Genomic DNA, 27,922 nt, shown 5'->3' on the forward strand with positions numbered 1-27,922 from the left:
CATGGGATCTTTAAGGTAAATATCCTCCTGCATGTCAGGGTCTGTAGAGTTGATCCAGATTTTTGTGATGTTAGTCTATGTAAATGGCCACAAAATACAGCCCTCTGCCCCAGGCTCTGACTGGAGGTTGACAGAGGAATGTGCAGCTTTATTTATGTGAGATGCTTTCCTGTATTTTTGGAGCTAAATTACAAGGAGAACGTGACATGGAAATAACCTTAGTACAAAAGACTCTGAGACTACAGTCTGTTGCAGTAGCTATTGTAGGATCATTTGGAAAGTGTGTTTCTGAATTTGAATGCAAGTTTGCCAGTAGGATCTCCTGAGCCATCGTTCTGCAGACTTCTCTCCTGTAGGGAATAATCAGTGTGATCTTGAGTTTCCACTTGTCAGAGAAAATGGCAAAGTCTTACCCATCTGCTACCTCCAAAGACCTTATGTTTTTTGCTGTGTTAATTACTAATGACCGATTCTTCCAGTCTTTACTATGTATGACATAGGCAGTTGCTGAGTTGTTCCAGCAGTACTTAGGGGTCCTTGCTAAATAACAGTCCTGCATTAATGCAAAAATGGAGGTTCAAAGGGGATGTCCTATTTTGTTTCTGTTGCAAGTTTATTAATTAGCTAGGAACGCCATTGTTTTGCTCTCACGTCTCTCAACTTCCCTGCCTGAGGTATAATATCAACCTTCAGTGTTGCTATTCAAGTTATTTCTGTACAGTGGTAGCATACCCATCTTATTTTAATTGATACTTGTCATTAAAGTCTTACTCATAAGTTGTCCCTGCTTGTATATATGGCTACTGTTGGTTTAACTCTTTGTTAAAATGAGTTGCTCTGCCACAGGAAATAGCACAGACTTAGGTTTATTCTATGAAACAGTACTAGAATACTCAGCCTATTCTGTGCTGGTCAAAGCCATCTGAAATAAGTCTATATGAATTGAAGATACATAACTTACTGTTTGGATGACTTACCTTTTTAAAATGTAGTGATGGACATTTTTTTAGTATTTAATTTTTAATACTATTTTTGAGTCTACAGTTTAACTTGGCTTTCCTTTTTCTTCATCAACATTTCTGTTGTTTATTATGTTCCTTTCATTTATTTTGCAGAAGAGTTCAACTAGTGCTAATGTCACTCAGCCCCCCAAAACACAGACAAGCGGAGCACCTTCTACTGTCAAGGTAATGCATAGTGACTAAATGGTCTATTTGAAAAATGAAGAGAGTATGATGTTAGTTCATCCCCTTCACTGGGATGGAAAACGGTTTGTTTGCCAGCATTTAGCATCACTAAGAGATGATTTTTGTGTCTTGCTAGAAATTGTAGTGAATGAAAATAAGAGAGGAATGCAAGTCAGCAAAAGGCAGGTATTAGATGTTTGAGAAAATAGACTTGGAAAGTGCCTTCCCTTTTAAGAATGCTTAGCTAGTTTCGTAGTTACTTTAAAAAAAAATAAAAAATCCAGTCCTGTTGATATCAGTGGCAAACTTCATTTGACCATGGGGCTAGGATTCTTTTTTCCCACTCCTAAGTACTGTTCATGTGTTTGGATTCTTTTTATTCAGCAGGAATAGAAAAAATCAAAAAACTGATAACTTTCTTTGCTTTCGTAGCCAGTGGAGCAGTTCAGTTGTTCAGGAATTTAATATAAGGAACATTATAAAGATGAATGACATATTGGAGTGCAGTTGGTACTCCATGAAGAGAAGCAGGCTTTCTTAAACATGATGAGGTCTTGCAAAATGTTCAAACAGGGAGTTGAGAAAACATTTTTTGATGGTGGTCACACGTGAACTGATGGCTGTAGTTGGTGTTGTCACAGTTAGGTGCATATTCCATACCTGCAGCTGTCCCATCTTTTGATTTATATCATCAGCAGCAAGTATTTCTGCAGCTAGTATTTGAACAGCATTTTCCATTTTCTTAATCAATACTTTTTTAAAAAAAATAATTCTCACAAAAGACACTGCTATGCTACCTAAATAATTATTTCCCTCTATTCAATAAGCAGCAACATAAGAAAGGGACAACAGCATTTATATCCTTGCAGCACTTTTGTCTATCACTTAAGGTATCCAGGCATTTTTGCTGATTTTCTTTCTGTTCATCTTAGCTTGCCAGTACCTTTTTCAGTGTAGTAGTTCATGTGATAGCTCTACAGAGAGGGACTGTTTCTGGGTTGTTTAGCCTGGAGAAGAGGAATCTATGAGGAGATCATACATACCAGCCTGCCAGTACCCAAAGGGGGTACAGCAAAGCTGGGGCACGACTCTTTGTCAGGGAGTGTGGGGATAGGACAAGGGGTAATGGCTTTAAACTAAAAGAGGATGGGTTTAAATTAGATATGAGGAGGAAAATCTTCCCTCTGATGATGGTGAGGCACTGCCATAGGCTGCCCAGAGGAGCTGTGCGTGCCCCATCCCTGGAAGTGCTCAAGGGTAGGCTGGATGGGGGCATTGAGCAACCTGATCTAGTGGGAGGTGTCCTTGCCCATGGTAGGGGGGTTGGACTTGGGGGTTGGACTTGTAAGATCCCTTCCAACCCAAACCATTCCAGGATTCTGCAAAAAGTAATCTTTCTGAATAACAGTTGCTGCTGCATAATTTCATGAAAGCTCACATCTGATTTGCTAACTAGCATTTATGTATTTGTTTCTCTTTTTGTTTTATTTCTGTTGTAAGCATATCTTCTACAGCAAATGTGTATGGTACAATTCCTGTGATCCTATTGAGAGAAACAACTGGAAAATAGTATACTGAAAAAAAGTGGCTAAAAGCAATTGCCAGATATTGCTTTATGTTATTAGCTTATGACATCTTAGGCTATGTATTTTCTTCATTACTGTATGCTCCTCTGGTTTTTGAGATGTTCCAAAATATTTGTTTGTGAAGATTATGTACTGGAAAAATATTTGCCTCGTGCTATCATAATTGACTCTTAATCAATGGCTATTTTAAATTTAAGCTTTTTACTTCACAGTGGGCCATGACTACCTTTCTTCAGTTAGACTACACTTTATTTTAACTGTATCTTTTAATTTTTACAGCTTCCTGACATCCTACAGTATTATTTAATGTAGAACATGGCCAATTAATTGTTCTGTTCATGTAGTTTATGTGACTTCTTTATGTTTTTTTTTGTTGTTGTTAAATAGCATTTGGCTAGATGTATTCTTTTCCACAGTGTCTTTAAAAATACCTATTCAAAAGAAACATTGTGTTGGGATTTTTTACATGCATTTTACAGAAAAGGAAATATTCATTTCAAAGGCAAGGCAACCTTTTCTATTTTGCTACAAAACTAGATCAATTCCTTTAATGAAATCAAGAGCATTCCAGCATATTTTCTGACAACTTTGTGATTGCTGCTGCTTCTTTTCCCTTCCTACCTTCCCCCCAGCTGTACCTTAAATGTGTCCTAAGTGTGAAATCTCTTGGGATTTCTTAATTATCCTAATTGTTTTGTTGGTCAGTAATACTTCTCATTAATGTACATTGTCCAAGATGAATTAAGGAGGGGATGAGGGAGATGGGGAGAGTGAGTGAGAGCTGCTGCAGCTGTTCAGCCTTTTAATCTACTCTTACCCTATGGTGGAATTACTTACTGTAAACGGAACAGATTGTTTTTTTTTTTGTTTGTTTGTTTTTTGTTTCTATATTATGGCCTGATTCCTTGCCTGTTAGTAAGTAAGTAGTAACAGCTGGCTTTTGTTCTGCTTGGGTTTTCTGTTTCCAATTTTAAAGACACAGGAGCCTTGTTTAATGCCACAAGACACTTGTTTAATGCCTGGCTAATACCCGGGTAGTTTAATTTTCCTGTGTCTGCACCTTGTAATGCAAACCACTCCTAAGAGTAAGTGTTCATCTGTCTGGATTCATTTTCTGTGTATCTAACCTGCCATTCTTAGCGCTATGCGTTTATCCCTGCGTTCTTTATTGTTCTGCTCTTAAGCTGCTGTCATTGCAGCCAGTATTTACTCAATGGCATATGCTCAGTGTCTTCTTATTCAGGTTGTAGTTGGTTGCCTGTGCCTTCATGTGGTGGAAGGAAGAAGTGCTGCCTCTCTACTCCTTTCTCTTGTATCTGTGTGGATTTGCTGTTCTCTATGACATTTTGAAGCTCTTCACTCTTTGTTTAGGAATAAACTATAGCAAGCCTTTCTTCTGGTTTTGATGTAAAGTTCTGTTCGGCTGTTGTATTGTACCAAGGTATCTTCAGTAAGCATATGCTTTCTGCAGAACCCTGTCAGATAATTTGAGGGGAAAAATAAAGACTCAGTTAAGGTTGTTAATACTTGCTGGTTGCTGGTGAGCAGCTTCTTCCATGTATTCCTTTGCTGCAAAGGTGTGCAAACCAGGAGGTCACTGCAAAATTATTAACAGGCGATAGCGAAGAGGAAAAACTGAACTAATGTCCTTCCAGTTCCAAAGGTGCCTTACCAGCACTGGTGTATTTTCTTTTATGGTCTTTCACATTTTCTTTTTAAAATTCTATCACCAGCAGGAATGCCAAGTTCTAGCTTAGCATTCAGTCATAGCCAGAAGACCCTAATATTTGAGAACAGCTCAATCAAGCTGTCCTTCTTGGATCTTTGTGTTCTTGTGAGATAACTATACTGATATCAAGTAGGCTTTACAGTTGTTGTTTTTTTTTTTTTTGTGTAAGGACTTTTTGGTATTGCTCTTAGTGAACTCAGTGAAACTTCTTTTCTTTTTGTTGCTGGCATCAGTAGTTTAGTGAAGTGTGCGTGACTGTCCATGTTAGTTCCATGGACAGTTTATTAAAGCGATGCTAGCAGAATTCAACAACATTGGGAATGCATCATGTATTTTTATTTCAGACTTGGCTGATCTTGAATATATTCAGAGGAATCCTCTTGATCTTAACAATGTAAGAAATTTAAGCTGACTTACTTCCAGTTATCATCCAAATTAACACTATTTTGTAAGGGATTCAATCTTATTTTTTGTGCAACATACAGGAGAGCAAGAAAAAGAATAGTATCTAAACATCGTTGAACAAAGGCTGTGCTATTGCTGCAGTAGACTGGAAATTCTCTCAGAAGTCTGAATATCAAGACTATAGTGAAAAGTGATTCCTACTACTGTTGTATTTGCTGAGATTATTTCTTTTATTATTATTATTTGCTATGTACCTTATTTAATTGCCACTAAATTCCTATTTCTGGGAACTTTGCACAAACCCATTGTTGTGAAGAAAGACATTTCGGAGTAGTGGACATTTGAAGTTGCAGTACTGATACGGCAGGTCCAAAGAAATGTGCAAATTTATTCCTGACTGTGTTGCCAGTAAAACGGTGAAAAAGGGTCAGATGGTCATCTCTAAATTTTGGGGTTATTTCAAAAAAGATCTACAATCTTCAGTTTCATATTGCCCTTAGAGCAGCTGATTGCAGAGATACTCAAATTATGAGTGCTTTGCAACACTGGGGTGTCTTCTACAAGTTGCTCTCACGGTTTTACCAATGGTTACCTTGTATTTGAAAAGCATGAGAACTGTGTCAGTGTGGATGACAGCACTGGTTTTCTCAGTAGCAGAGGCATGCTGAAAATGGACCACAACATTAAAAAATGGAAAACGTGTGAATACAAACTGTGTGGAAGAGCTGGCTTCATGTAAAGCTATGGCATGAAGCTTTGGTCAGCAAAAGTAATTGTCACTTTTGAAAAGTAGGACCATAAAAGAAGCCTCTGATCTGGACAGTTACACCTACAAAAACTACAACTTGTAATGCTCTGCAAGGATATAAAATTAATAATATGATCAAAAGCAAAAATGTCTATACTTAACTGAGCAAAACAGTGTATTTTCCTCATCAGCCTGTGTCATATCCTTGGGTGTTCTCCCTCTACTTCCCTTCTTGAGATGGGTTTTGTTTTTTGTTCCATTGAGGTAAAAGGCATTGAAGCTATTATGAAAAAATGATGTTAGTAGTGTGAAGTCTTTTTCTTTAAATATACGCAAATAAAAAGACTTCCAGATCATGTGTGTTGAGAATTTGATTCTATACCAAAAAAATAGCTTAAGAGCAGGTCACTTTTGGTATTTCAGAAAGCTTCAAGTACTGCCTTTTAACTTCTGAATTAATGTTTTGGATTTTTTTGGTCAAAATAGTGGTCTTAATCAGTCCAGTTCCAGTGGCTTTAGCTGGTGCAGCCATCTGATTTCATCTGAGTGAAACTAGTTATTTACCCTGACTCCCCATGTAGCCTGTCGCAGTGCAGGGAGGTGCTGGCCCCCAAACCCACAGTAAGTGTCGGTCTCGTTTAGGGGGGTGGGTGGGTTTCTTCCCTCAGCACCCGTGCCACGTCTCAGTGGGCGCAGGATGAAGGCTCCTCTCTGGGAGCTGACGGTGACCCCACTGAGAGCTGCACCCTTCGCACAGGCCTCATGCCCCTGGCCTGGCCGTGCCTGCTGGGGAGCTGGCTCCTGCCACCTCCAGGGGTTCCTCTGCAGCCAGAGCAGGGCTGGGGTGGCCCTCCCTGTGCCACGGGCACCGGTCCTGCAGTGGCGTGTCTGCCTTGCTATCTGATCACTTGCTGGGTAGCAAGGCAGTGCCTGCCTTGCCCGCCCCGCACGCCGACGGCAGCAGGCGCGGCCCTGCCAGCCAGCACACGGCCTCTGAGAGGGCTTGGCTGGTGCTGTGAAAACTGAAACCACAGCCTGCCGGGCACTGGTGAGAGAACAGCCTCACTGGGACGCTCGTGCTGGGAGCAGAAGGCCCACCCGTACCAAGTAAGCTAGCTGTTCTTACTGGCTTTTACTTCATGTTACCACCTGCTTTGGGTTAAGTCGCATTCTCGTTGTACTTCTCCTTTTTTCCGTCTCTCTCTTCCGTGAATTTTGTGGGCTCAAATTAGACTTGCTGCTGACTTCCAGGGCTTCTGACGTGATCCTTTCATCTGCAGGCTTGAAGAGCTGTCTGTCTGTAGAGAATTGGCTTGTTAAAATAATTTTACGTGTTGCCAGCAGTCTTTTTAGATGCTAACTCTTTAAGAATGCGTGTGTTGTGAGTGATACAAGAAGTGGTTTACATGACATAGCAGAATCTGGAATAGGAGTGAGATGAGAAAGAGCTGACTCTTTAAGTATTATTTGAGTTGTCCTGTATTTACTATGTTGAGGCTATGTTGTTGTTGTTGGTTTTAGTTTTTTGTTGTTGTTATTTTGCATTGCTTTCAGCCTATGCTGTCCTCACCTCAGAACCCCATATAATTTTTTTGGCACATAAATGTAGAGCTTGCTATGCCCACAGCACATACAGAACGTTGCATAGTCAGGGTGTGGTGACCTGTAAGAGCTATTTCTTGGGCAAAGTATGTTTAGGTGTCAACACCACCTTGACAACAAGTGATCGTTATACCTAAATCATGCTAAAATTTCAGATATATAAAACCATATGGGAAACAAAAATGTCTTTTACTAAATTGTATGTTACTGTTGTTTCTGTACTAGTAGAAATTAGGTAGGTGTTGCTTCTGTTATGCCAGTGCTTGATCAGACCTACTGCAAAATGAATCTTCTGATCCATAGTCATGAATGTTTTATGTTTGGTCTGAAAACAAATACAGAAAACAGGATCTAGTTTCTAATGTGAAACATGAGTGTTAGTATCATCCCTCCTTCTCATTTTTGCCTCTGGAGAAAGCGAAAACAATGTAAATGACACAAAGTTCTCAAACATTGCAGAGACCCTCCGGTCTTTAAATTATATTTTTTTCATGAGTAGTTTTGTCATTCTTGCATTTTTATTTAATTAAGATAAAACATGCTGGATAGCTTTTTTTATAAGTCGTTTTCCAGAGTAGTTGTTACTGTCAGCCTGTTAAATAAAATGCTGCCTTTTTTGTTTCTGTTTTTAAGGGAGTGGTTAAGTATGACAGACACAGAGAACTAGCCAGAAAAGCCTTGTCCTGATCTTAGACTTCCAGAAGGGTTTGTCTCACAGATGATTCGTTCTGCTAGTGTTGTCTTGCAGAGCTATTGCTGTAACTTTGCTCCCCAGGTGGACACTCCCAGTTTGAAATCTGGGAGCAAAGCTGTGTTGCATTTAGGTGGTGGATCTTGAAGGACTGGAAATGGGTGTGGAGGAGAAACACAAATGGAAACCCCCATCTCCAGAAAGTAAAGGAACCACTTTTGTCAGTAAGCCAATCCTCAGTGTGTCATCTTCATTTCTGTTCTTGTTTTCTTGAGCGAGAAGAACCTGGACTTGAATAAGGTTGTGACTTTGTCCATATTGTCTTCTGCAAAACGAAAAATCTAATAGGAAGACAGGGAAGTTTGTAGCCTTGTGAACTAACTCCTCAGGAGCTCTTCAAGGCTCAGAGGCCTTACTGACCCTGGAAGAAATAATCTTTATGCATTGCTTCTTAGAAGTGCTAAAAATTTTAATCCCCAGGAATGTAACCTGTATGACATATGACAGGATGAAGTGGAGATGGAAATTTTAGATTTTTCAATTGAGCAGTAATGTTCTTATTCCTACAGAGCATGCACAGGACCATTATGAAGCAGTTTTTTATGTGCTTGAATTCAGAGCCCATTCTGGAACAATAAATGCCTCAGTATGGCTACTTTTAAGTAGGAATAGTGAATCAATGTTGAGTTTTTACTTTTTTTTTTGAACAATGCCTACATGAAGGTTAGGCAGTGTTACTTTTATATGATATTTTGAGAGCAAAAATCTATAGTTTCTTGTTCAGGTGATTTTTGTTTGTTCTACTGTCTTATTTTTCCAATCATGTGGGCAGCAAATACCCTTGTGGCAATGCATGTATCTGTGGTGGTTTTACCGTGCTGGGCAGCTAAACCCCACAACCGCTCTCTCACTCCCCCTCCTTTAGATAAGGAGGGGGAGAAGTAAAGCAAAGAACAACTCACGGGTTGAGATAAGGATAATTTAATTAAAGGGAAATAATTATAATAATTAAATAAAGACTACCATGAACTAAACAACTTAACTAAGGGGAAAATAAAAGGGAAAGGGGAAAAAGGGAGGAAAACAAACAAACAAAATAAATGAAAGCTATATGGAAGTGCAGAGGAAAGAAATTACTCTCTACTTCCCACAAATGAGCGATGATTGACCACGTCCTTGAAGCAAGGCCTCAACGCACGCAGCCGGTGTTCGAGAGGAGGACCGACGTCTTCTCAACGAGAGCCCACCCCTCCCCTCTTCTTCCTGTTTCCACCTTTTATTGCTGAGTGTGACACCACATGGTATGGAATATCCCTTTGATTGGTTTAGGTCAGCTGCCCTAGTGATGTTTCTCTCCTCACTTTTTGCCCACCCCCTAGGAGGGTTAGAGAAAGGCCCAATGCTGTGCCACTGCTGCTCAGCAGTAGACACAACACTGGTGTGATAACACTGCTGTTCCAGCTACAAGTACAGAGTACGGCACTGAATGGGCTGCTGCCGGGAAAGTTAACATTCCAGCCAGACCCAGTACAACCTCCACCCCTTATTCCATAACATTTGTGTCACACTCAGATCCCCATACTTTAGCATACAAGCATTCTCATCATTATCCCTTGTCCTTTAACAGGACAAGGATTTAACAGGATTAATAGGCAGGTGTATCTTTTCATTCCATAGGTCTTTCTTGGAAAATGTCCATAAGAACTGTTGATGATTAGGTCTTCATCTGCCAAAGTGGCCACTCAAGGCAGGCGGAGTTGGATGTCTGGACACCAGCACCAGCTTAGCTCAAGTCCTTGTTGCACTGCCCGGCTCCTTGCAAAGTTGACCTGTCGTTGATCCTACAGCATCTTCCTACAACATATAACTTAGATTATAGATTAGTTTTCTCTCAATGTCAAATCTCCTTGAGGCACACACTTGATATCCCCATTCTTTTGCATGACCCACCAGGTATACCCTGGTCCTTGGGCGAAGACAATCCCACGAGTGGGTTTGCCTTTTCCCGAGGCAGGAGCAACCCACACTGCCTTCCCCATCCACCTTCCTATATGCACTACGGGAACCTTAGCTCCTTTCACAGTGTGTAGGGGTTTTGTTTCGGCAGGACCAGCACGGCTGTCAGACCCCCTATTGTTAACTAGCCAAGTGGCTTCTGGTAGATTTGTGTCCCATTGTTTCCACGTCCCAGCACCTAATGCTCGTAACATAGTCTTTAACAGTCCATTGTACCTCTCAACCTTCCCAGAGGCTTGTGGGTGGTAAGGGATGTGGTACACCCACTCAATACCATGCCTCTTTGCCCAGGAGGTAACAAGATTGTTTCGGAAATGACTCCCATTGTCAGACTCAATTCTCTCTGGTGTACCATGACGCCACAATACTTGTCTTTCCAGGCCCAAGATAGTGTTTCGGGCTGTGGCATGGTTTACAGGGTATGTTTCCAGCCACCCAGTAGTTGCTTCTACCATGGTGAGTATGTACCGTTTGCCTTGGCGAGTTTTGGGGAGTGGTCCGATATAGTCAATTTGCCAGGCCTCACCATATTGATACCCTAGCCATCTCCCCCTGTTCCAGGGAGATTTTACCTTCATGGCTTTCTTGATTGCAGCACAGGTCTCACACTCATGGGTAACCTGTGTGATGGCCTCAATGGTCAAGTCCACCCCTCGATCACGAGCCCATCTGTAAGTGGCATCTCTCCCCAGATGTCCTGATGTTTCATGGGCCCATCGAGCTACAAACAGCTCACCCTTACGTTCCCAGTCTAGGTCCACCTGAGCCACTTCAATTTTCGAAGCTCGATCCACTTCTTTGTTGTTCTGATGTTCTTCAGTAGTGCGACTCTTGGGCATGTGGGCATCTACATGACGTACTTTAACATCCAGGTTTTCTACCCGGGCAGCAATATCTTGCCACAGGGTAGCAGCCCAGATAGGCTTACCTCTGCGCTGCCAGTTGCTCTGTTTCCATTGCTGCAGCCACCCCCACAGAGCATTTGCCACCATCCATGAGTCAGTATAAAGATACAATACTGGCCAATTTTCTCTTTCGGCGATATCTAGGGCTAGTTGTATGGCTTTTACTTCTGCATACTGACTCGACTCACCTTCCCCTTCCATGGCTTCCGCAACTCGTCGTATGGGATTCCACACAGCAGCTTTCCATTTCCGATGGCTCCCTATCACACGGCAGGATCCATCAGTAAACAACGCATACTGCTTTCTGTCTTCTGGCAACTCATTGTATGGTGGTGCCTCTTCAGCACGGGTTACCTCTTCTGTTGGCACTCCGAAATCTCTGCCTTCCGGCCAGTCCATAATCTCTTCCAGGATTCCTGGGCGATTGGGTTTTCCCATTCGAGCCCGCTGTGTAATTAACGCTATCCACTTACTCCATGTAGCATCAGTTGCATGGTGTGTAGTGGGAATTTTCTCTTTGAACATCCAATGTAACACAGGTAGCCGCGGTGCCAAGAGGAGCTGTGCCTCTGTACCCACAACTTCTGAAGCAGCTCGAACACCCTCATATGCTGTGAGTATTTCCTTTTCAGTTGGGGTGTAATTGGCTTCTGATCCTCGATAGCCCCGACTCCAGAAGCCCAGAGGTCGACCTCGAGTTTCTTCTGGGGTTTTCTGCCAAAGGCTCCAGGTGAGCCCATGCTCCCCAGCTGCAGTGTACAGTATATTTTGCACAGCTGGTCCAGTACGGACAGGCCCAAGGGCTACTGCACGAGCTATTTCTTGTTTGATTTGTTCAAATGCCTGTTGTTGCTCAGGGCCCCACTCAAAATAGTTTCTCTTTCGAGTCACTCGATATAGAGGACTCACAAGCTGACTATAGCCTGGCACATGCATTCTCCAGAATCCCACGAGGCCTAGGAAAGCTTGCGTTTCCTTTTTGCTAGTTGGCGGAGACATTGCTGTTATTTTATTGATCACATCCATTGGAATATGGCGACGTCCATCCTGCCATTTTACCCCCAAGAACTGAATTTCCTGTGTAGGCCCCTTGACCTTGCTCTTTTTAATGGCAAAACCAGCTTTCAGGAGAATTTGGATTATTTTCTTCCCTTTCTCAAAAACTTCTTCTGCTGTGTTGCCCCACACGAGGATGTCGTCAATGTACTGAAGATGCTCAGGAGCTCCCCCTTGCTCCAGTGCAGACTGGATCAGTCCATGGCAAATGGTAGGGCTGTGTTTCCACCCCTGGGGCAGCCGATTCCAGGTGTATTGGATGCCCCTCCAAGTGAAAGCAAACTGCGGCCTGCATGCTGCTGCTAAAGGGATGGAAAAAAATGCATTAGCAATATCAATTGTGGCATACCACTTGGCTGCCTTTGACTCTAGTTCGTACTGAAGTTCCAGCATGTCCGGCACTGCAGCACTCAGTGGTGGCGTGACTTCATTCAGGCCTCGATAGTCCACTGTTAGCCTCCACTCACCATTAGACTTTCGTACTGGCCATATAGGACTATTAAAGGGTGAGCGAGTCTTGCTGATTACTCCCTGACTCTCCAGTCGGTGAACCAACTCATGGATGGGAATCAGGGAGTCTCGGTTGGTGCGATATTGCCGTCGGTGCACCGTTGTGGTAGCAATTGGTACCTGTTGTTCTTCAACCTTCAGCAATCCTACAACAGAAGGGTCTTCTGAAAGGCCAGGCAGGGCAGACAGCTGCCTAATCTTCTCTGTGCTCAAAGCAGCTATGCCAAAAGCCCACCGGTATCCTTTGGGATCCTTGAAGTACCCTCTCTTGAGATAGTCTATGCCAAGGATGCACGGAGCCTCTGGGCCAGTCACAATGGGATGCTTTTGCCACTCATTCCCAGTTAGACTCACTTCAGCTTCCAGTACAGATAGTTGTTGGGATCCCCCTGTCACTCCAGAGATACAGGTGAGTTCTGTCCCTTGGTAGCCTGATGGCATTATGGTACATTGTGCGCCAGTGTCCACTAAAGCTTTGTATTCCTGTGGTTCTGATGTTCCAGGCCATCGGATCCACACAGTCCAATAAATACGGTTATCCCTCTCCTCTACCTGGCCAGAGGCAGGGCCCCTCTAGTCCTGGCTGGAGCGTCTGCCACTTAATTCTTGCAAATGCACAAATTCTGGCAAATGAGAGGTAGAGGTCCCTTCATCGTGGTCAAGAATAACATCAGCTCTTCTACTGCCTCTGGGGTACTGCCCAATAGAAACTGGAGCAGCATTTCTCTTAGGAGCCCCTCTTCTTGCTGCTGTATTTCCTTTCAGTTCACGTACCCGAGCAGCTAGGGTTGAAGTAGGTACACCATCCCATTTCCTCATATCTTCCCCATGATCACGCAGATAAAACCACAAGGTGCCACGTGGTGTACGTCTTGGGTACTCTCTCTCTTGAGCAGGCGAATGCTGATTCTTAGTGGCTGAAGTATCACTCTGTCTAGATGAGGGGGAATATACTTTCTCCACAAGCTTGTCAAGTCCTTTAGACAATTTCTCCACAGCTGAGACACAGGACTGTAGCGGAGCAGAGAGATTGTCTTCATATTTTTGAAGTTGGCAGGAGACATCATACATTGTTGGTCCCATCCCCTCATCCCAGTGAATTGCTGCCAGGGTACTGGCATGTGCTGCTGGTGCACTCCGCACAAATTTACGCCACATGGATGTTGTGCACTGGACTTCATCGGGGTCTTGAGGTGTCTGGGCATTGTCCAAATCACTATAAATCATCTCCCGCACAGCTAATTCCCGCAGATGTTGGAGACCTTTATCCACAGTGGTCCACTTGCCTATGTGATATACAATATCTTCCTTATGGGGATATCTTTCTTTGATAGCTGCCAGGAGTCGTCTCCAGAGGCTGAGGGCCTGTGCTCCTCTCCCGATTACTTTGTCGATTACCCTTTCTCTAGAGAGGGATCCCAGCTGCTTGGCTTCATTGCCTTCTAATTGTAGGCTACTGGCCCCAGCATCCCAGCATCGGAGCAGCCAAGTGAGGATGTGTTCACCTGGGCGTCGACCATAATCCTTTCGTATTTCTCGCATCTCACTCAGGGATAAGGATCGAGTGATTTCTGATTCCTTTATGATTTCCGTCTCGTCTTCCTGCTGTTTTTGTGATGGCTCTGCTTTAGAGGTACCTGCCAATTCCCCTTCTCCCTCCTTCTTAGGAGAGCCTTCTTCCCTTACTAAACGAGCTGACCTCCGTTTCCATTGTTTTGACTTGACTATGGGGGCAACTGATACCATAGTTGGTTGGTCCTCTGGGTCAGCCACAGCATGTGTTACTTGGTCATCAGACTCAGAGACTTCCTCCCTCTCTTCAAGTTGCTGGATGATGTTAAACAGTGTTTGATAGGAATAAACCAGGACCCAGCACAATGCTGCAAGCTGTTGTTCTCCGGCATTATCAGGATCAGGACATACAACTCTCAAACATTCTACCAAGTTTTTAGGATTTAGCACTTGCTCAGGGGTGAAGTTCAAAACTATTGGAGGAGACACTCGTGACAGGTATCTGCTAACATCATCCCACACACCGTGCCACTCACCACGAGACTGTTTCGGGACAGATTCCCAAATAAGTTTTCTAAACAATCGACTAATCTTAGAGAGAAAATGAAACCTGTTATTCAGAATTAGAAATAGCAATACATGGGTTACAGATGGATCTTCAAAATACTCCCAAACTGTTGTAATTAGCCCACTGTGAAAGAAGGGAAAGGTACCATTCCTGATATTATTAATAAACTGGTGTCCAGATGAGAAAAGGAAGGCAGTGTAATTCTGAATATTCTCTGAAAGATAGTTTCCATGGGACCCAAATGATAACAGCGCAGAGCCTGAATTCCAGAGTAAAACCAAGGTCAGTGCTTGGCAGCACAACGAATTAAAAAAAGTGAACACAGATTGTAGCACTTGGTCGGATCGGATATATAGGAGAAAGGAGAATATGACACGAATTGCATGACATATGAACAAAGCCATTATTATTAACAGGGCAAGGAACATGGTTACTAGCAAGCAAGTGTGTTAGTTGTATGCGTTTAATCAATTCTATTGTTATCTCAACCCTTCGAGCCCCACGTTGGGCGCCAAAAAGGACTGTGGTGGTTTTACCGTGCTGGGCAGCTAAACCCCACAACCGCTCTCTCACTCCCCCTCCTTTAGATAAGGAGGGGGAGAAGTAAAGCAAAGAACAACTCACGGGTTGAGATAAGGATAATTTAATTAAAGGGAAATAATTATAATAATTAAATAAAGACTACCATGAACTAAACAACTTAACTAAGGGGAAAATAAAAGGGAAAGGGGAAAAAGGGAGGAAAACAAACAAACAAAATAAATGAAAGCTATATGGAAGTGCAGAGGAAAGAAATTACTCTCTACTTCCCACAAATGAGCGATGATTGACCACGTCCTTGAAGCAAGGCCTCAACGCACGCAGCCGGTGTTCGAGAGGAGGACCGACGTCTTCTCAACGAGAGCCCACCCCTCCCCTCTTCTTCCTGTTTCCACCTTTTATTGCTGAGTGTGACACCACATGGTATGGAATATCCCTTTGATTGGTTTAGGTCAGCTGCCCTAGTGATGTTTCTCTCCTCACTTTTTGCCCACCCCCTAGGAGGGTTAGAGAAAGGCCCAATGCTGTGCCACTGCTGCTCAGCAGTAGACACAACACTGGTGTGATAACACTGCTGTTCCAGCTACAAGTACAGAGTACGGCACTGAATGGGCTGCTGCCGGGAAAGTTAACATTCCAGCCAGACCCAGTACAGTATCACTTCATATAGCTTTGTTAGTAGTATTTTTGTTCTGAATCCTGAGGGTGAAAAAAAATAAATCTCTTATTCAGTATCTCTCAGTAGTTCTTGTGACCAATAGCTGGCCATTATGAGTATTGTCTAGTCTGATTATTGTAATAAAACTAGTCACACTCATAATCTTGGAGGTCTGTAGTTGTATGATGAAGTCCTCTTTTAGATAAAAATTTTAACTTTTTAACCCCAACATTTTAAAGACTGATGTCTCAGTTTGTAATTCAGTTTCTATTCCTGCCCTCCTGAGGCAAGGCTTTGCATACAATCCCTGGGTCATACTGCACACCAAGTGACACAAATCCTAGCTGAACTCAGCAGCTCTGTGTGTCATGTGGCTGGCACCACATAGCTTGTTTTCCTAGTGTTTTCTTATCAGCCTTCCATTTGCTGCTGCAGATAGCTGTGGAACATTCTGCTGTGTAAAACCATTTACAGAAACTGCCACAATGTTTACAGCTAACTATTAACTCTTTGCAGGACAACACTGTATATTAAAACGTAAAGCTGAGAAGAGGGATTTTGAGCTACCTATGAAAAAGGAGAGCTCTGCTACCGTGATGAGTATGTACTTTACTGTAATGCAGTACTCCCTTGTGCAGAGTGGGAACCTGAGAAGAGTGCTGACAGTATTGACACACTGCTTCTCATACTTGAATATGACTGAATGGAAATAAAATTCCTGTATGTGCCAACTTGTAGAAGTTACTGTGATAGAAACAGGAGTTATCCAAAGGCAGATAACTGAGGAGCACATTTTAAGAAATTGAAATGGGGAGTATAAAAACAAATTTTTGATGTCAAACCTCTTTTCATGACACTTCTATATGTCCAATGGGGAGTTTCACGTGGGATTCAAAAAAGTGGCTTTTCGATTATTTCTACATGCATAGCCGATGGCACTTTCATGTCAGGTAACCCATTCTGGGATATAGTGAAACTACCAAGTTCACTATCAAAATTACAACAAAATGAACATCTTCAGCAGTGAACAGTAAGCATGAAAGCAAAATGCTTTTTACTTGCCTCATGCTTTGACTGGGAGAACCTTTCCAATGAAACAAAGCCTGGTGATGGAGGGGTATGATCTAGATTCAAAAGATGAACTGTGTTGCAGTCTGTGCTTTTAACTCCATTTAAAGGTTTTTAAGCATTAATGTTTAATATCACAGACTGTGATATTAAAGCTGTGTTCTGTATTCAGAACACTAGGTACATACTGGCTTTCTTTCCAGATCAGGAATCTTTTGCCCACAGATCAAACTGTGTGCCTGTTAAGATTCTTCATGTTTAGGTACCTTGCATGTTCTATGACTGACTAGCAAACTATTTTCTTCTACTTCCAAAACAGGTAAACAACAACAACAACAAAATGTGGAAAATATTAGACATAGTAGGAGATATTAACAAATAAGTGGTCATTTCCTCTTACCTGTGGGGTAGTTCTGAATTTTTCTATATATTAACTTCCTGCATATGAGTAAGTATAAAATGAGGTGTAGGAAGCTTAAGAAGAGTCAAATGGCACAAGAATGTTCTAAAGTTGGTTGGCATTCACTTCTTTGGGTTGTTTTTTGTTGAAGTGTAAGCTGTTTTGGAGTCTTAAGAGTGATGTTAAAATAATAAAAAATCATACCAGTATGAAGCTTTGGGTTTGACATAGGTTGCTGAAATCTCATAACAGTCACCTAACTCAAAGATGGTTTGACTGATCAATGTCTAGGTGGTACAAAGCCTTGTATTTCACTTTGGTGTAAATATATTTCTAACTTCATTCAGAGATTGTCCTTGATAACACTTTATTTTGTGTGACCAAACTCAAATATGAGTAGATTATCTCAAAAAACCACTGCTTACATCGAACCTGTTACTCTAAGTCAGAGTAGTATGGTTAATCAGCTTTAGCTGATGCATCAAAATATAGTGGTTAAGTATTGCCAAGTTTCTTTTCTGTGCTAAAATGGCCTAAATATTGTTCTTGTATGCAAGAAAACAAGAGGTGTGAGTCTGTGTTACGAAACTTGACTGGCTGAATGCCCTGTGTTCCTCAATAAATTTAGCACCACTTGAGGCTCTGGGAAAAGAAAAGAAAACAAAACAAACAAACAAACAAACAAAAAAAACACAAAAAAAAAAACAACCACGAGCTATTCAGTTCTTCCATTTCTTCGTTCAGACAAGTGTCTTTAAACATTTTTCATGTCTTTGTTTCATGAGAAAATGGATTTATTCATTTTTTCTATGCTCTTTTAACATTTCTAAATGATGGTTGCTTTTGCTCTATTCATATTTGCTGCAAATATTTATTCCCAGAATGCAGAATGAATGAAATTTCAGGGTTAGTCTCTTCCACAACAGTAATGAGGATCATCTTTTCAATGCAGTTTTTGCAGGGAGACAGTGTTACTGCTGGTCTTTGGTGGGTTTTCTCTCTGATCTTTACAGCTGAGTTGGAAAAGAAGTACAGACATAATCCTAGTGCTTGTTATCAGTACTGATATTGTGTAGGAGGGCAGTATGTATGGAGTCTGAAGGTCATCAGGTAGAAAATCCTCTTCTGGAGTGCTCGTGCCATCATCCAGAGAAGTCCAGATGTGTCTTTGCCAATGGCTTCACCCGTCACCTCCTTGCACACAAGGTCTTCTCCTGGTGGTGTGCTTGTTCTCCCTTCACCTCCAGCAAGCTGTAGTGCTGTTTCAGCTCAACGCCCAGCAATTGTACCTGCTGAGGTTTCTTCATGATTCTGCAGGTAAACATATTTTATCTGTACTTCAGTTTATTCTTCATGTTTGCTCTGAACTGTGAATGCACATTTGAAAAGAGCAAATCTATTTCAGTGGTCTTTAGCAGTGTGGGCTTTTCCTGACTTTTTTTTTTTTTTTTTTTTTAAATGGGGCCTTCAAAATATTTTTCCTGTTCTCTTTGTCAGGTTTTGTAAACGAAGGTATTTACTGGTAATAGTTTTTACAGACTTTTAGATTGTATTCACATGTACTGACTTTATGAATGTTAAAAGCACAGGACGCATCCCTAGAAATGGTGGTTATTTCCTAAGATGAGTATTTAAAACAATGCATATTGTGGAATTCATGCTTTCCTGTTTGAATTTTTCAAACTGCCTATTCAAATGAATCATAATGCTTGCAAGCTTGAATCCTGTTTTGCTTGCTTTGCTTTACGGTATCAAGTGCAAAGGTAGAGGGGCTTTGCTGAGTCAGGGCTTTAATGAATTTAGTATTGTCTACCAACATTAGTAAATAACTTTAAATTACATTAAAATATGGCAACAGGAAAAAAGAAAAGTACAAACAACTGTCTTTAAGGACTGTACTTTTTTTTTATTCCCTTTTGAAATGTCATGGAGAGTAGACATTATTCACTAAAACTGCATGTTACACATTTCAGCAGTGATAATAGGCTTTATAAGTGAAAGAGCCATGCTGTTAGTTACACATAATAATGTAAGTCCTTAGAAGTTCCAATGCAAATTGTTTATAAAGGAAAGTATGCTGATTACTTCAGTGAAGAAACTCATCACAACAGGACAGCATAGTTTGTATATATATCATATAGAGTAGGCGTGTTTTGTGTAAACATACTGTAGACTTGGTAATATGCAGGTACTAACTGGAAGCCTATATCCTGCTATTCCATATTATTAATAAGTTTTTAATATTAAACCTCTGCAATATTAACTGAGAGCCTGAGATCTGAGAAGGAAATACCGATCTCAGGTGTGTTTTTTTTTTCCTTCTATTGAACAGATGTTGTTTTTCATAGTAACTTAATAGTGAAACTGTTTCTCTGTAAGAACAGTAATTACAGAATAATTGGATATTTTCAGAATTACTTGGGATGGGAAATGCCACAGCAGCATTCAAGTTTGTAACTTTTAAATCAGCTATTGTATCAATTACATTCTTAACAGTATCTATAAAGAGGCCATCTCAGTGCTACATTTTTCCCCAATGTTAAATCATTGCCTGTATTAGCTACAGTGTAGCTTTAATCACTCACACATATGAGACAGAAATATGCGCACACAGAATTATGCAGATTTTAGCTCAGATCACATCTAGCAGCTCCCCTTGGTATATGGAAAATGAATGGAATTGTGTTCATGCCACAGACTGTAATACTGATTCTTTGGCATGAAAGTATGTGGAAGATTGTATGTTGTCTTGCTTGCATTGTTATGAAATGCATCGTTAAATGCACTAATGGCCTATAAATGCCACTCATGGCCTACCTCCTTTCTGGTAAAAGGCTTCTGGTACATCTCAGGGTGGAAAGAGTTAACCTGTAACTACTCAAATGGCATTTTACATTTCAGTGAAATAACTCATTACTTTTTTGCAGTTCTTCAAACAGCATTTGTTGCATGTCTCACACATGCTGTGAGTTGGAAACAGAACCATTCACATAAACAAAAAATCTTCAATCAGACCAATTTTTTGCCTGTATTGCACAGCTTTAATTAAAGTAACCAAAGGCAGTTTACATTTACACATTCAGTTGAAACATATTTATGTATTACTGTTCTGTTGCGTAGGCTGGTTTTTCCCCCCATGATATATCCTGTAAGTTAATAACATTGAAATAATGAAAATTTTGTTACCTCGAAGCCCAAGAAATAGTCCCAATTCATATGTATGAGAGGCGTGTAAGTCCAAGAGGGTACTCAAGTAGCTCTTCAGCCTTCTATCCTAGGCCAAGCACAGCTGGATGACCAAGCAAACATGGACATAAGCTGGTCCAAAGGCTTCAGGGCTGGAAATGACAGGTTTGTCTTGGTACCCATGGCTGTGCAGTGACTGTTTGCAGAAGAAATGTCTTTGATCTTTAACTTGAGATGTTCTTTGCTCTAACAGTAAGTCAGGTTCTTGCTTTCCCATTTACTTGGCTCTTACCAGAGGACAAAATGTCAGGTTCCATCATCCCCATCATCCTTTTCCTGTGACATGCACAGCCTTCACACTCAGTTTTTCAGTTTTTCCCCCAAAACTTGTCCTCAAATCTATGTGTCATTTGTGCTGTAGTGCGTTAGTCAAGCTGATCCTATTACTTGTCTCAGAGAAGTTTAAGCTGAAAATATGGAAACTTATTCCTGTATTTTACATTTGTGTTTGTAATATAATGGTTACAGATTTTATCGTCATTCTCCTTAGTTTCTTCAGGCAATAGTATCTCAAATTGTGGCACTGTAAAATTGCAAGTTTTTCTTATTAGTGCTGCTTGCATATCCTTTGTTGTTCAATTCCTTTTCTTTTTTGTTGTTGCATCTGATCTTCAATCTGAGAGCAGCCTATCAGAGATACTCCAGGAGCTGCGCTGGGGCCTCCTTCTTCCCCTCCCCGCCTTCTCCCTGGCTGAGTGCACGTTTGTTAGCTAGCCCTGCACACTTATCTCCCTGTTTCAACCAAGAAAATAACATCCAGGGTACTGTGAAAAGTAGTAGTCAGCATGTCCTATGGAGATTCTCTTATTCATTATGCTTTTTTCCATGTTTGAATGTATGTAGTGTTAGATAGGTTTTGCATGCGTTCTTTTTTGATTCTTTTTCTCATTTTGTCTAGGTGTTTGTGTATTGGTTGTTTGGTAAATATTTTCAGCATCTCTTCCGTTTCTGAATTAGCTAACTGGTAAGTTGTGACTTGATGGTACCTTTTAAGGGCTAAGCAACAGCTGTTTGCAGTCTGAGGAATCTTCTGTGTGTTTTTCCAAAATTAATAGCTTCAGCTGACAGTAGCTGTTGCTCCATTGTGTGTGGTGCAGTTTCAATGATTTCTAGCTTGTAGTACCTGAGACCTGTCATGGATTTTTCACCTGCTGTTTTGTTTTTCCAAAAGACATCTACATTCAATTCCCTGAATAGTTAGTTATTTTCTTCTGATGTTTGTCACCATTCCTCTCTTTGCCTTCACTTGTACTTCCATGTCTCTGGAACATGCATAGTGACACGAGATAAGTTTTTGACAGGCTTTTTTTCTTCTGGGTTTACCACCTGCTTTCTCACTTTCGACACTGTTCTCTTTCAACAGCAGCATAAAGTCTGTCCTGTTAATTTGGCGGATTGGTTTTGGAGCTCCAGTGATGGTGGCTGCTGGGCTCTCTGGCGGCCAGCTGGCTGCGGGGGGGAACCATCTCCATCCACTCCCTGATGGTGACTTCCCTGCATTTGCTGTGGACTTCACGTCCTCCCCCAACCCACTCTGGGTGCTTTGGGAGCCATGCAGCAGCCGTCCCCCAAGCAGGGAGCACCTGGCAGCCCCCCTCACCCAAGGTACTGGGGCAGGACCCACACGGGTGCAGCCGCAGGAAAATCCATTGTCAGTGCTGATGGCTGATGCTCATTTTCCATCTGCTGCAGGCTCTGTGCTCTGTGTCTGCAACAGCGCAAGAAAAACTGCTTTTTCTGACAGGGCGTGTGCGCGCCTTTCCTGCTGTTGCCCCCCAGCCCCGAGGGCAGCTCCAGCTCTCCTCGCTCGTGCCTATCTATTGGGCTGTTCAACCTTTCCTGTTTGTTTTGGACAGGGCTGCTCTGGCACCAGTGGTGGCAGGCGCTCGCCATCCTTTCGCATGAGCAGGGCGTGCCGTGCTGAGGTGTCCGGGAGCTGTGCGTCAGGCAGTTTTTGTGCCAGTTGCTAGGCAGCACGTTAATATTTACCTCCCAGCCTGGCCTGGCCTGCCTTCGTGTGCTGCTTTGGCAGACAGCTTCACCCGCTCCGCAGCCCCACCGTCAGCCCGCAGCTCTTGCAGCACTTCCCGGTTGCCTGTTGTGGGCTGAGGCAGGCGGCCCTCAGCAGAGGAAAACCAGAACATGCCACCGTGAGGAGTCATCACCCAGAAAGGACTTGTGGGAGTCAGGCTGTTCTTTTAAAGGCTGCGCAGTAGTTATGAAACAAGCATTTAGGCTGTGGCAGCTCGCTCTCGCTGCAAGGCTCAGTGTGCTCACAGTGAGCACTGAAGGGCTCGGAAGGACAAAAGACCCTTTTCTCCTTCTAGTGGCTCTGCTGGCAGAGAGCCTGTAGGTGGAGAGGGAAAATTTAAAAGGCATGAGTATGGAGGAACACAGGTGAAAAGCACTGTGTAGATGAAATGAGGCATGCTGTACCCTGGGTAGCCGTAGGACCTGGCAGTATGGTGTTGCCCTGCAGGCAGAGGTGGTATGTGGCAGGAAAGGCCCTGTGCTCCCCTCAGTCTCCCCAGGAAGTGATTTTATTTCCCCATGCCAACCCCACATGTTTACAGGGGAGGACAGCTTGGCCTGCACCATGATCAGTAGCCATGTATATAAACTCCTTTCTATCCCCCAGCTGTTCTTTTTCTTCCTTGAGCATTTAAACTCCTCATCTCCTGCTAAGTTCCTCCTAATGACTACTGTTCAGCTGGGTAATGCAGAAAGTAGAACCTGGTTTCTTTGGGAGGTTTTAACTAACAAACAGAGCTCTAAAGATGCTCTGGGACAGACCCTTCAAATAGGATTGGCTTCCACCTAACACCTGACAGTAGCCAAGCACCAAAGGCTGTCGCTGTCAGCAGTGCAGCAGCACTGGATCTCTGCAGGTTGTAGTGGTGCTGCTGCAGCGCAGCTTGGGGAAGTTTTTCAGTGTATTGCAAGGAAAAGGCTCTGTGTGGGAGTTTCTGGAGGGGAGGAAGGGAGAAGTTTCAGATATCTAATAAATAAGTCATACTGTGTGGGAAACAGAAATGTATCTTTACAAAATGAATAGGGACTAGGATGACTAATATGAAGGTATAAAACAGATACATATTTTTCAGTCATGTAGAAGGAATTTGTGTTTCACGAAGAAATAAGAAAAGAAAGAAAAATCTGTTATAGGGCAAAATAAGAAATATGATGTTGCCTGCAGATTACTTGATAATAGATAGTGATAAAGTTGTTTACAAACATTTGTTCTCTGTCCTGATGTAGGCGGCTTTATACATTCTCATGTATGTCTTCACCCATACAAAAGTTCTTACCTATTATGTGATCAATCCATGTGATATACATATATAAAAAAATAAATTATTATTTGCTTACATTTCTGTAGGGTGGCAACTGCAGATTCTCTCTAGTATATATTTAGAGTTGTTAAACCTCTTAGCAAGTTATGCAAGATACTAAATGCCTTGGAAGGGAGAGCACAGTATAGTTGTCACACTTTGGGAAATTGGAAAAATTTCTGTGTGGAAATACAAGGCCACACCAGGTATGGAATAATTTGCAGCATCTAAGTTCTTTCAGACTATACATGCTTTAATACAGCAAGTAGGGTGGCAAGCATCTAACAAAAAAAAAAAAAGCCTAGAAGGAAATGTAATTTGGGCTGTTCATTTAAATGCAAACCATGAATGTGTTGCTACAGTTGAGCTTGCAAATACAGCTTTAAGCAGAGGAACAATAAGGAAGATAGGGAGGTAGTGTTACATCTGTATAAAGTATTGATGAGAATTAAAATATTTATTTCTGGATTATGAAGTTTGATACAGTCACAGCAGAAGTAAAACATCTGCTGTTCTCAGGTTAACATCCCTGAAACTAGGAAGCTGGACTGTTGGCAGCCCTTCTGAAAGGCTTGCATGACATGCACAAACACTTCTTGGTGTGTGTTACATGGAAAGTAACTACTCCTTCTCGTCTCAATGTGTTTCAGCTTCCAATTTAATATTAAATATTTTGTGTGACAGTAATAAATCCAAAGGTATATCTTTATAAAGAAATAGTTTTATAGTTTAACTTAGATTGTAGTTTTATACTAAAACTTTTATAGTTCTTTATAAAGAAATTTGAAATGTGAAAGAATCCTGCACAGTGGGTATGCATAATGCAGTACAAGAACAGGATTTGAGTTTGTTTTGGCATCAAATTTGCTTTTGGTACATGTCAGAGGGGGAGAAAAAATGTTCTGAGAAGATCTACAGTCGAGATCTCACATGATCATATAGTAGAAATACAACTAAGACATAAGATACAAAATGTGAACTTCAGTATGATTTTATTCTTTATTCTTGGTTGTTTATCTAAAGGATTCAGGCTCTTTATGCTTGCTTTATATATGTATGTATACCAAAGTGAAATTCATTTTTTTTCTTTTTTTTTTTTCTTTTCTTTTTTCTCAGAAGCAGTCCCCCTCTGCTGATGCATCAAAAACACTCACTATGAAGCCATCTGAAGTAAAGGTATGAATTCCTGGGAAACTCATGCTTCCAGCTAAGCACAAATATATAAAAACAATGAAACTTCTTTTTCCATACTTTGATACCAACGAACTTTACTTTGTGTATTTCTCATCTACAGCTTAGTTTCTTCATCAAAAGCTATCTAAAAAAGGCTGTAGAAAGTACTCAGAATTTTAGGAAAACAATAGCAGCTTTTAGGTCATGCTTTGTGACATGCATATTGCTCCCCCTGGTGTTATTACAGGGTTATTCACCTAATCATAGTTTCACATGTCCAAAGAACTGAGGTCTAGTTTCAGCCTTCAGTGTTTGCACAGCTGCATTTTCTCCTAAATCACACATCTATGGCTGCCTCGCAGCATCCTTGCCTTTGTTCTTTACACTTGTTTTCTGTCTTAAATTATGATTACCACTTCTTCAGATTAGAAGCTATGCTTTGCTGGTTAGAAGAGTCATCCTTTAGTTTTTAGAAGACAGCCTCTTATGCCTCTGTTGCCTGACAAAATTTATGAATATTTAAGCAAACGATTGATTCTCTTCTTCCATTTCCCATAATCACAATACTGAAACCAACAAAAATATTGAATACCAACCTCGGCCAGCAACAAACTGTGCAATAGTAAAACTTAGGATTGTCTGCACCTTGTGTAAATACAAGTTAAGAAACACTTAGAGTAGTGAGGTTAAAAGAGGCATCTGGATGTCATCTGGTCTAGCCTCCCCTGTCAAAGCAGGGACAGCTCTGAAGTTAAGTGAGACTGTTCAAGGCCTTGCAAGTTAAACCCTAAATACCTACAATAGTGCAGATTGCACAGCATCTGTGGGTAGCTGGTATTGATGTTTTGTGACATTTTAATGATGATTCTTTTTCCTTTTATCAAATTGGAAGTTAATTTGCTGTCATTATAGTGTCTACCTCTTAGGATGGTCTAGCCCCATCTTCTCTATATTTGAATTTAGCCATTAGACCACCTTCAGCCTTTTAAAGCCCTTTTCCTGTACAGACATTTGTGACTTAGGCTTGTAGCAGTGAGCTGGATGATGATCATCATTACTAGTTGTTGTGTTTGCGAGCAAACTCAGTTGTATTGTTTGCAGCTGATGCCGTTCGATGTACTGTTGAACCCAGAAAACTGTCTAAATGTAGTTAGTCTTTTACCTACTTAGGATTTCAAATAACTCACAGAAGAATGTAGTAAATCTTTAGTTAGTTCTTTAGAACTATTGTTTGCAAGATGAAACAGAACTACAGTAGCAGAGGCATACATTTCAGGGCTGTGGGACTGGCAAACACAAACCCCTTTTTGAAACACTGTCCTGCACTCACATGTGTGAGGCAGCAAATGTTTTCTTTTAATGTCTGTTGTGTTATCAATGTCTTTTGTTCTGCTGGATTATGCAAGCTATCTGCATTCTGACAGTAGGCTTTTCTGCACAGACATAGTGAAAGCTACAAGACCTTGCAACATTTCTTACTGTGAACTTATGTCAAACTAACAATTCTTTCCTAATTGTCTGCTGCAATCAGGTCTCACTTCTCTTTCTTAGAGTCTCTCTAGTGTGCCACAATTCTTAAAGATGCTCTGGACCTCTCTCTGACCTCTGAGCTTCCAGTTTTGTATACAAATATTTTGTCTTGAATTAGCTCTGATTTTTTTGCCATTCTGAGAAAGCTGTGAGTTACTACAGCTGAGCAAGGAATGTGGAATTGTTTTGTAGGCAAAACCCAAAGGGTGAGGTGGAATGGTCTGAAGAACAGGGTGGACAGAAGGCACCTTGTGGCTTTTGCTGGAGGAGAAGAGGAAGTAAGGTGCTGGTACTGCCACTGAGAAAAATATTTCCTGTTCAACTTTCTGCCTTTTCCTAGTACACACGCTTGTGCAACTGCAATGTAAACTAAGTAGCAGAACTGAATTAGCTTAAGAAAAATTGTTGTTGTTGTTTGAGGCTATTTTTCACTTTCCCAAGCCAGTACAGAATGAGATGTCTCAGGTACTGAGACAGTACAGGTGGAAACAGGCAACAGAAGAGGAAGTAAGACATCTTTTCTCTGTAGGATTTTTGTGTACACTGTAAACTGATGCTGTGGCTTCAAATTGACTGCTCATGATAGGTGGTCTTTAAAGGATGACTGGCAAAGGATGACTAAAGCATTCAGAGTAGCCTCTGAATATGTAGCCTCATACTAAAAGGACATCTCATGTCTGACTCCTAGCTTTAGCATAAATGCATCCAACCTTCTTGAGCTAAAAGCTGAGAAAAGCTAGGATTACCTTTTCAATATAGGATTGTAATCAACTGGGTGTCTGTGTCTTTGAGTTAACCATATGGTAGTCATATAACAAGGACATATGAGTGGGAGCACATAGAGTATGGCCAAACCGGATAAGTACTGTGTTTTAAAAAGGGTAGACATCAAGAAAAAATCCAAAGGGGAAAATCAGGGAGGTTAAGTGATTGTTACTGTTGTTGTTTTTTAAAATTTCTTCTTAAATTTTCCCACCTTTGTCCCTCTTCTCTGTCAGTATTTTGCTTTTCATGACTTGCTCTTTCTGGTATCAAACATCCTGTGGCAGTGTGTTCTCTTCTGTGGTCTGTAGCCTCCAGACCTCTGCCCGCTTATGCCTGTATGTGTTCACAATTTTACAACCAAGTGTCTGTGGTTTAGTGTGTGGGTGTGAATACATATGATAAAAAATGATAAATAGGTTAGGCAAATTTCTTCATGTAGTCAGTAGCTTGAAGCTGGATGTATTCAAATGGCAAGTTGGCAGCTGAAACAGGAAAAAATTACAGAACTATGAACAAATGTAAATTGAAGTCATTGAAGTCTAATCAAATGTTATTTGGTTGCTCACTGACTTTCAATAGGCTTCTGGGAAAAAAATATCTATTGTTTGTCTCTTAATAACTTCAAATATGCTCAGAGTATTAGTCAGATAGAGGGGATAGGGAGGTTTTCCATCCATGGCCACGCATTTCCAGAG

The 27,922-nt window shown here is 41.4% G+C and overlaps 1 protein-coding gene across 10 annotated transcripts in view; it reads left to right on the forward strand.

Annotated features, from left to right (window-relative positions):
* Positions 1 to 27,922, forward strand: part of CAST (calpastatin) — a 69,565-nt gene that overhangs the window by 11,133 nt on the left and 30,510 nt on the right. For 8 of the 10 annotated variants that reach the window (XM_082784255.1, XM_082784259.1, XM_082784262.1 and 5 more), the window contains 2 exons: positions 1,116 to 1,187; positions 24,876 to 24,935. In XM_082784255.1, the coding sequence (XP_082640381.1) occupies positions 1,116 to 1,187; positions 24,876 to 24,935 (132 nt within the window). The remainder of the gene's footprint in view (positions 1 to 1,115; positions 1,188 to 24,875; positions 24,936 to 27,922) is intronic. The other 2 variants (XM_082784258.1, XM_082784261.1) reach the window with 1 other exon arrangement.

The sequence above is a fragment of the Aythya marila genome (genome assembly GCF_965140915.1).
Source record: "Aythya marila genome assembly, chromosome: Z".
In the NCBI taxonomy this organism is placed as follows: Eukaryota; Metazoa; Chordata; class Aves; order Anseriformes; family Anatidae; genus Aythya; species Aythya marila.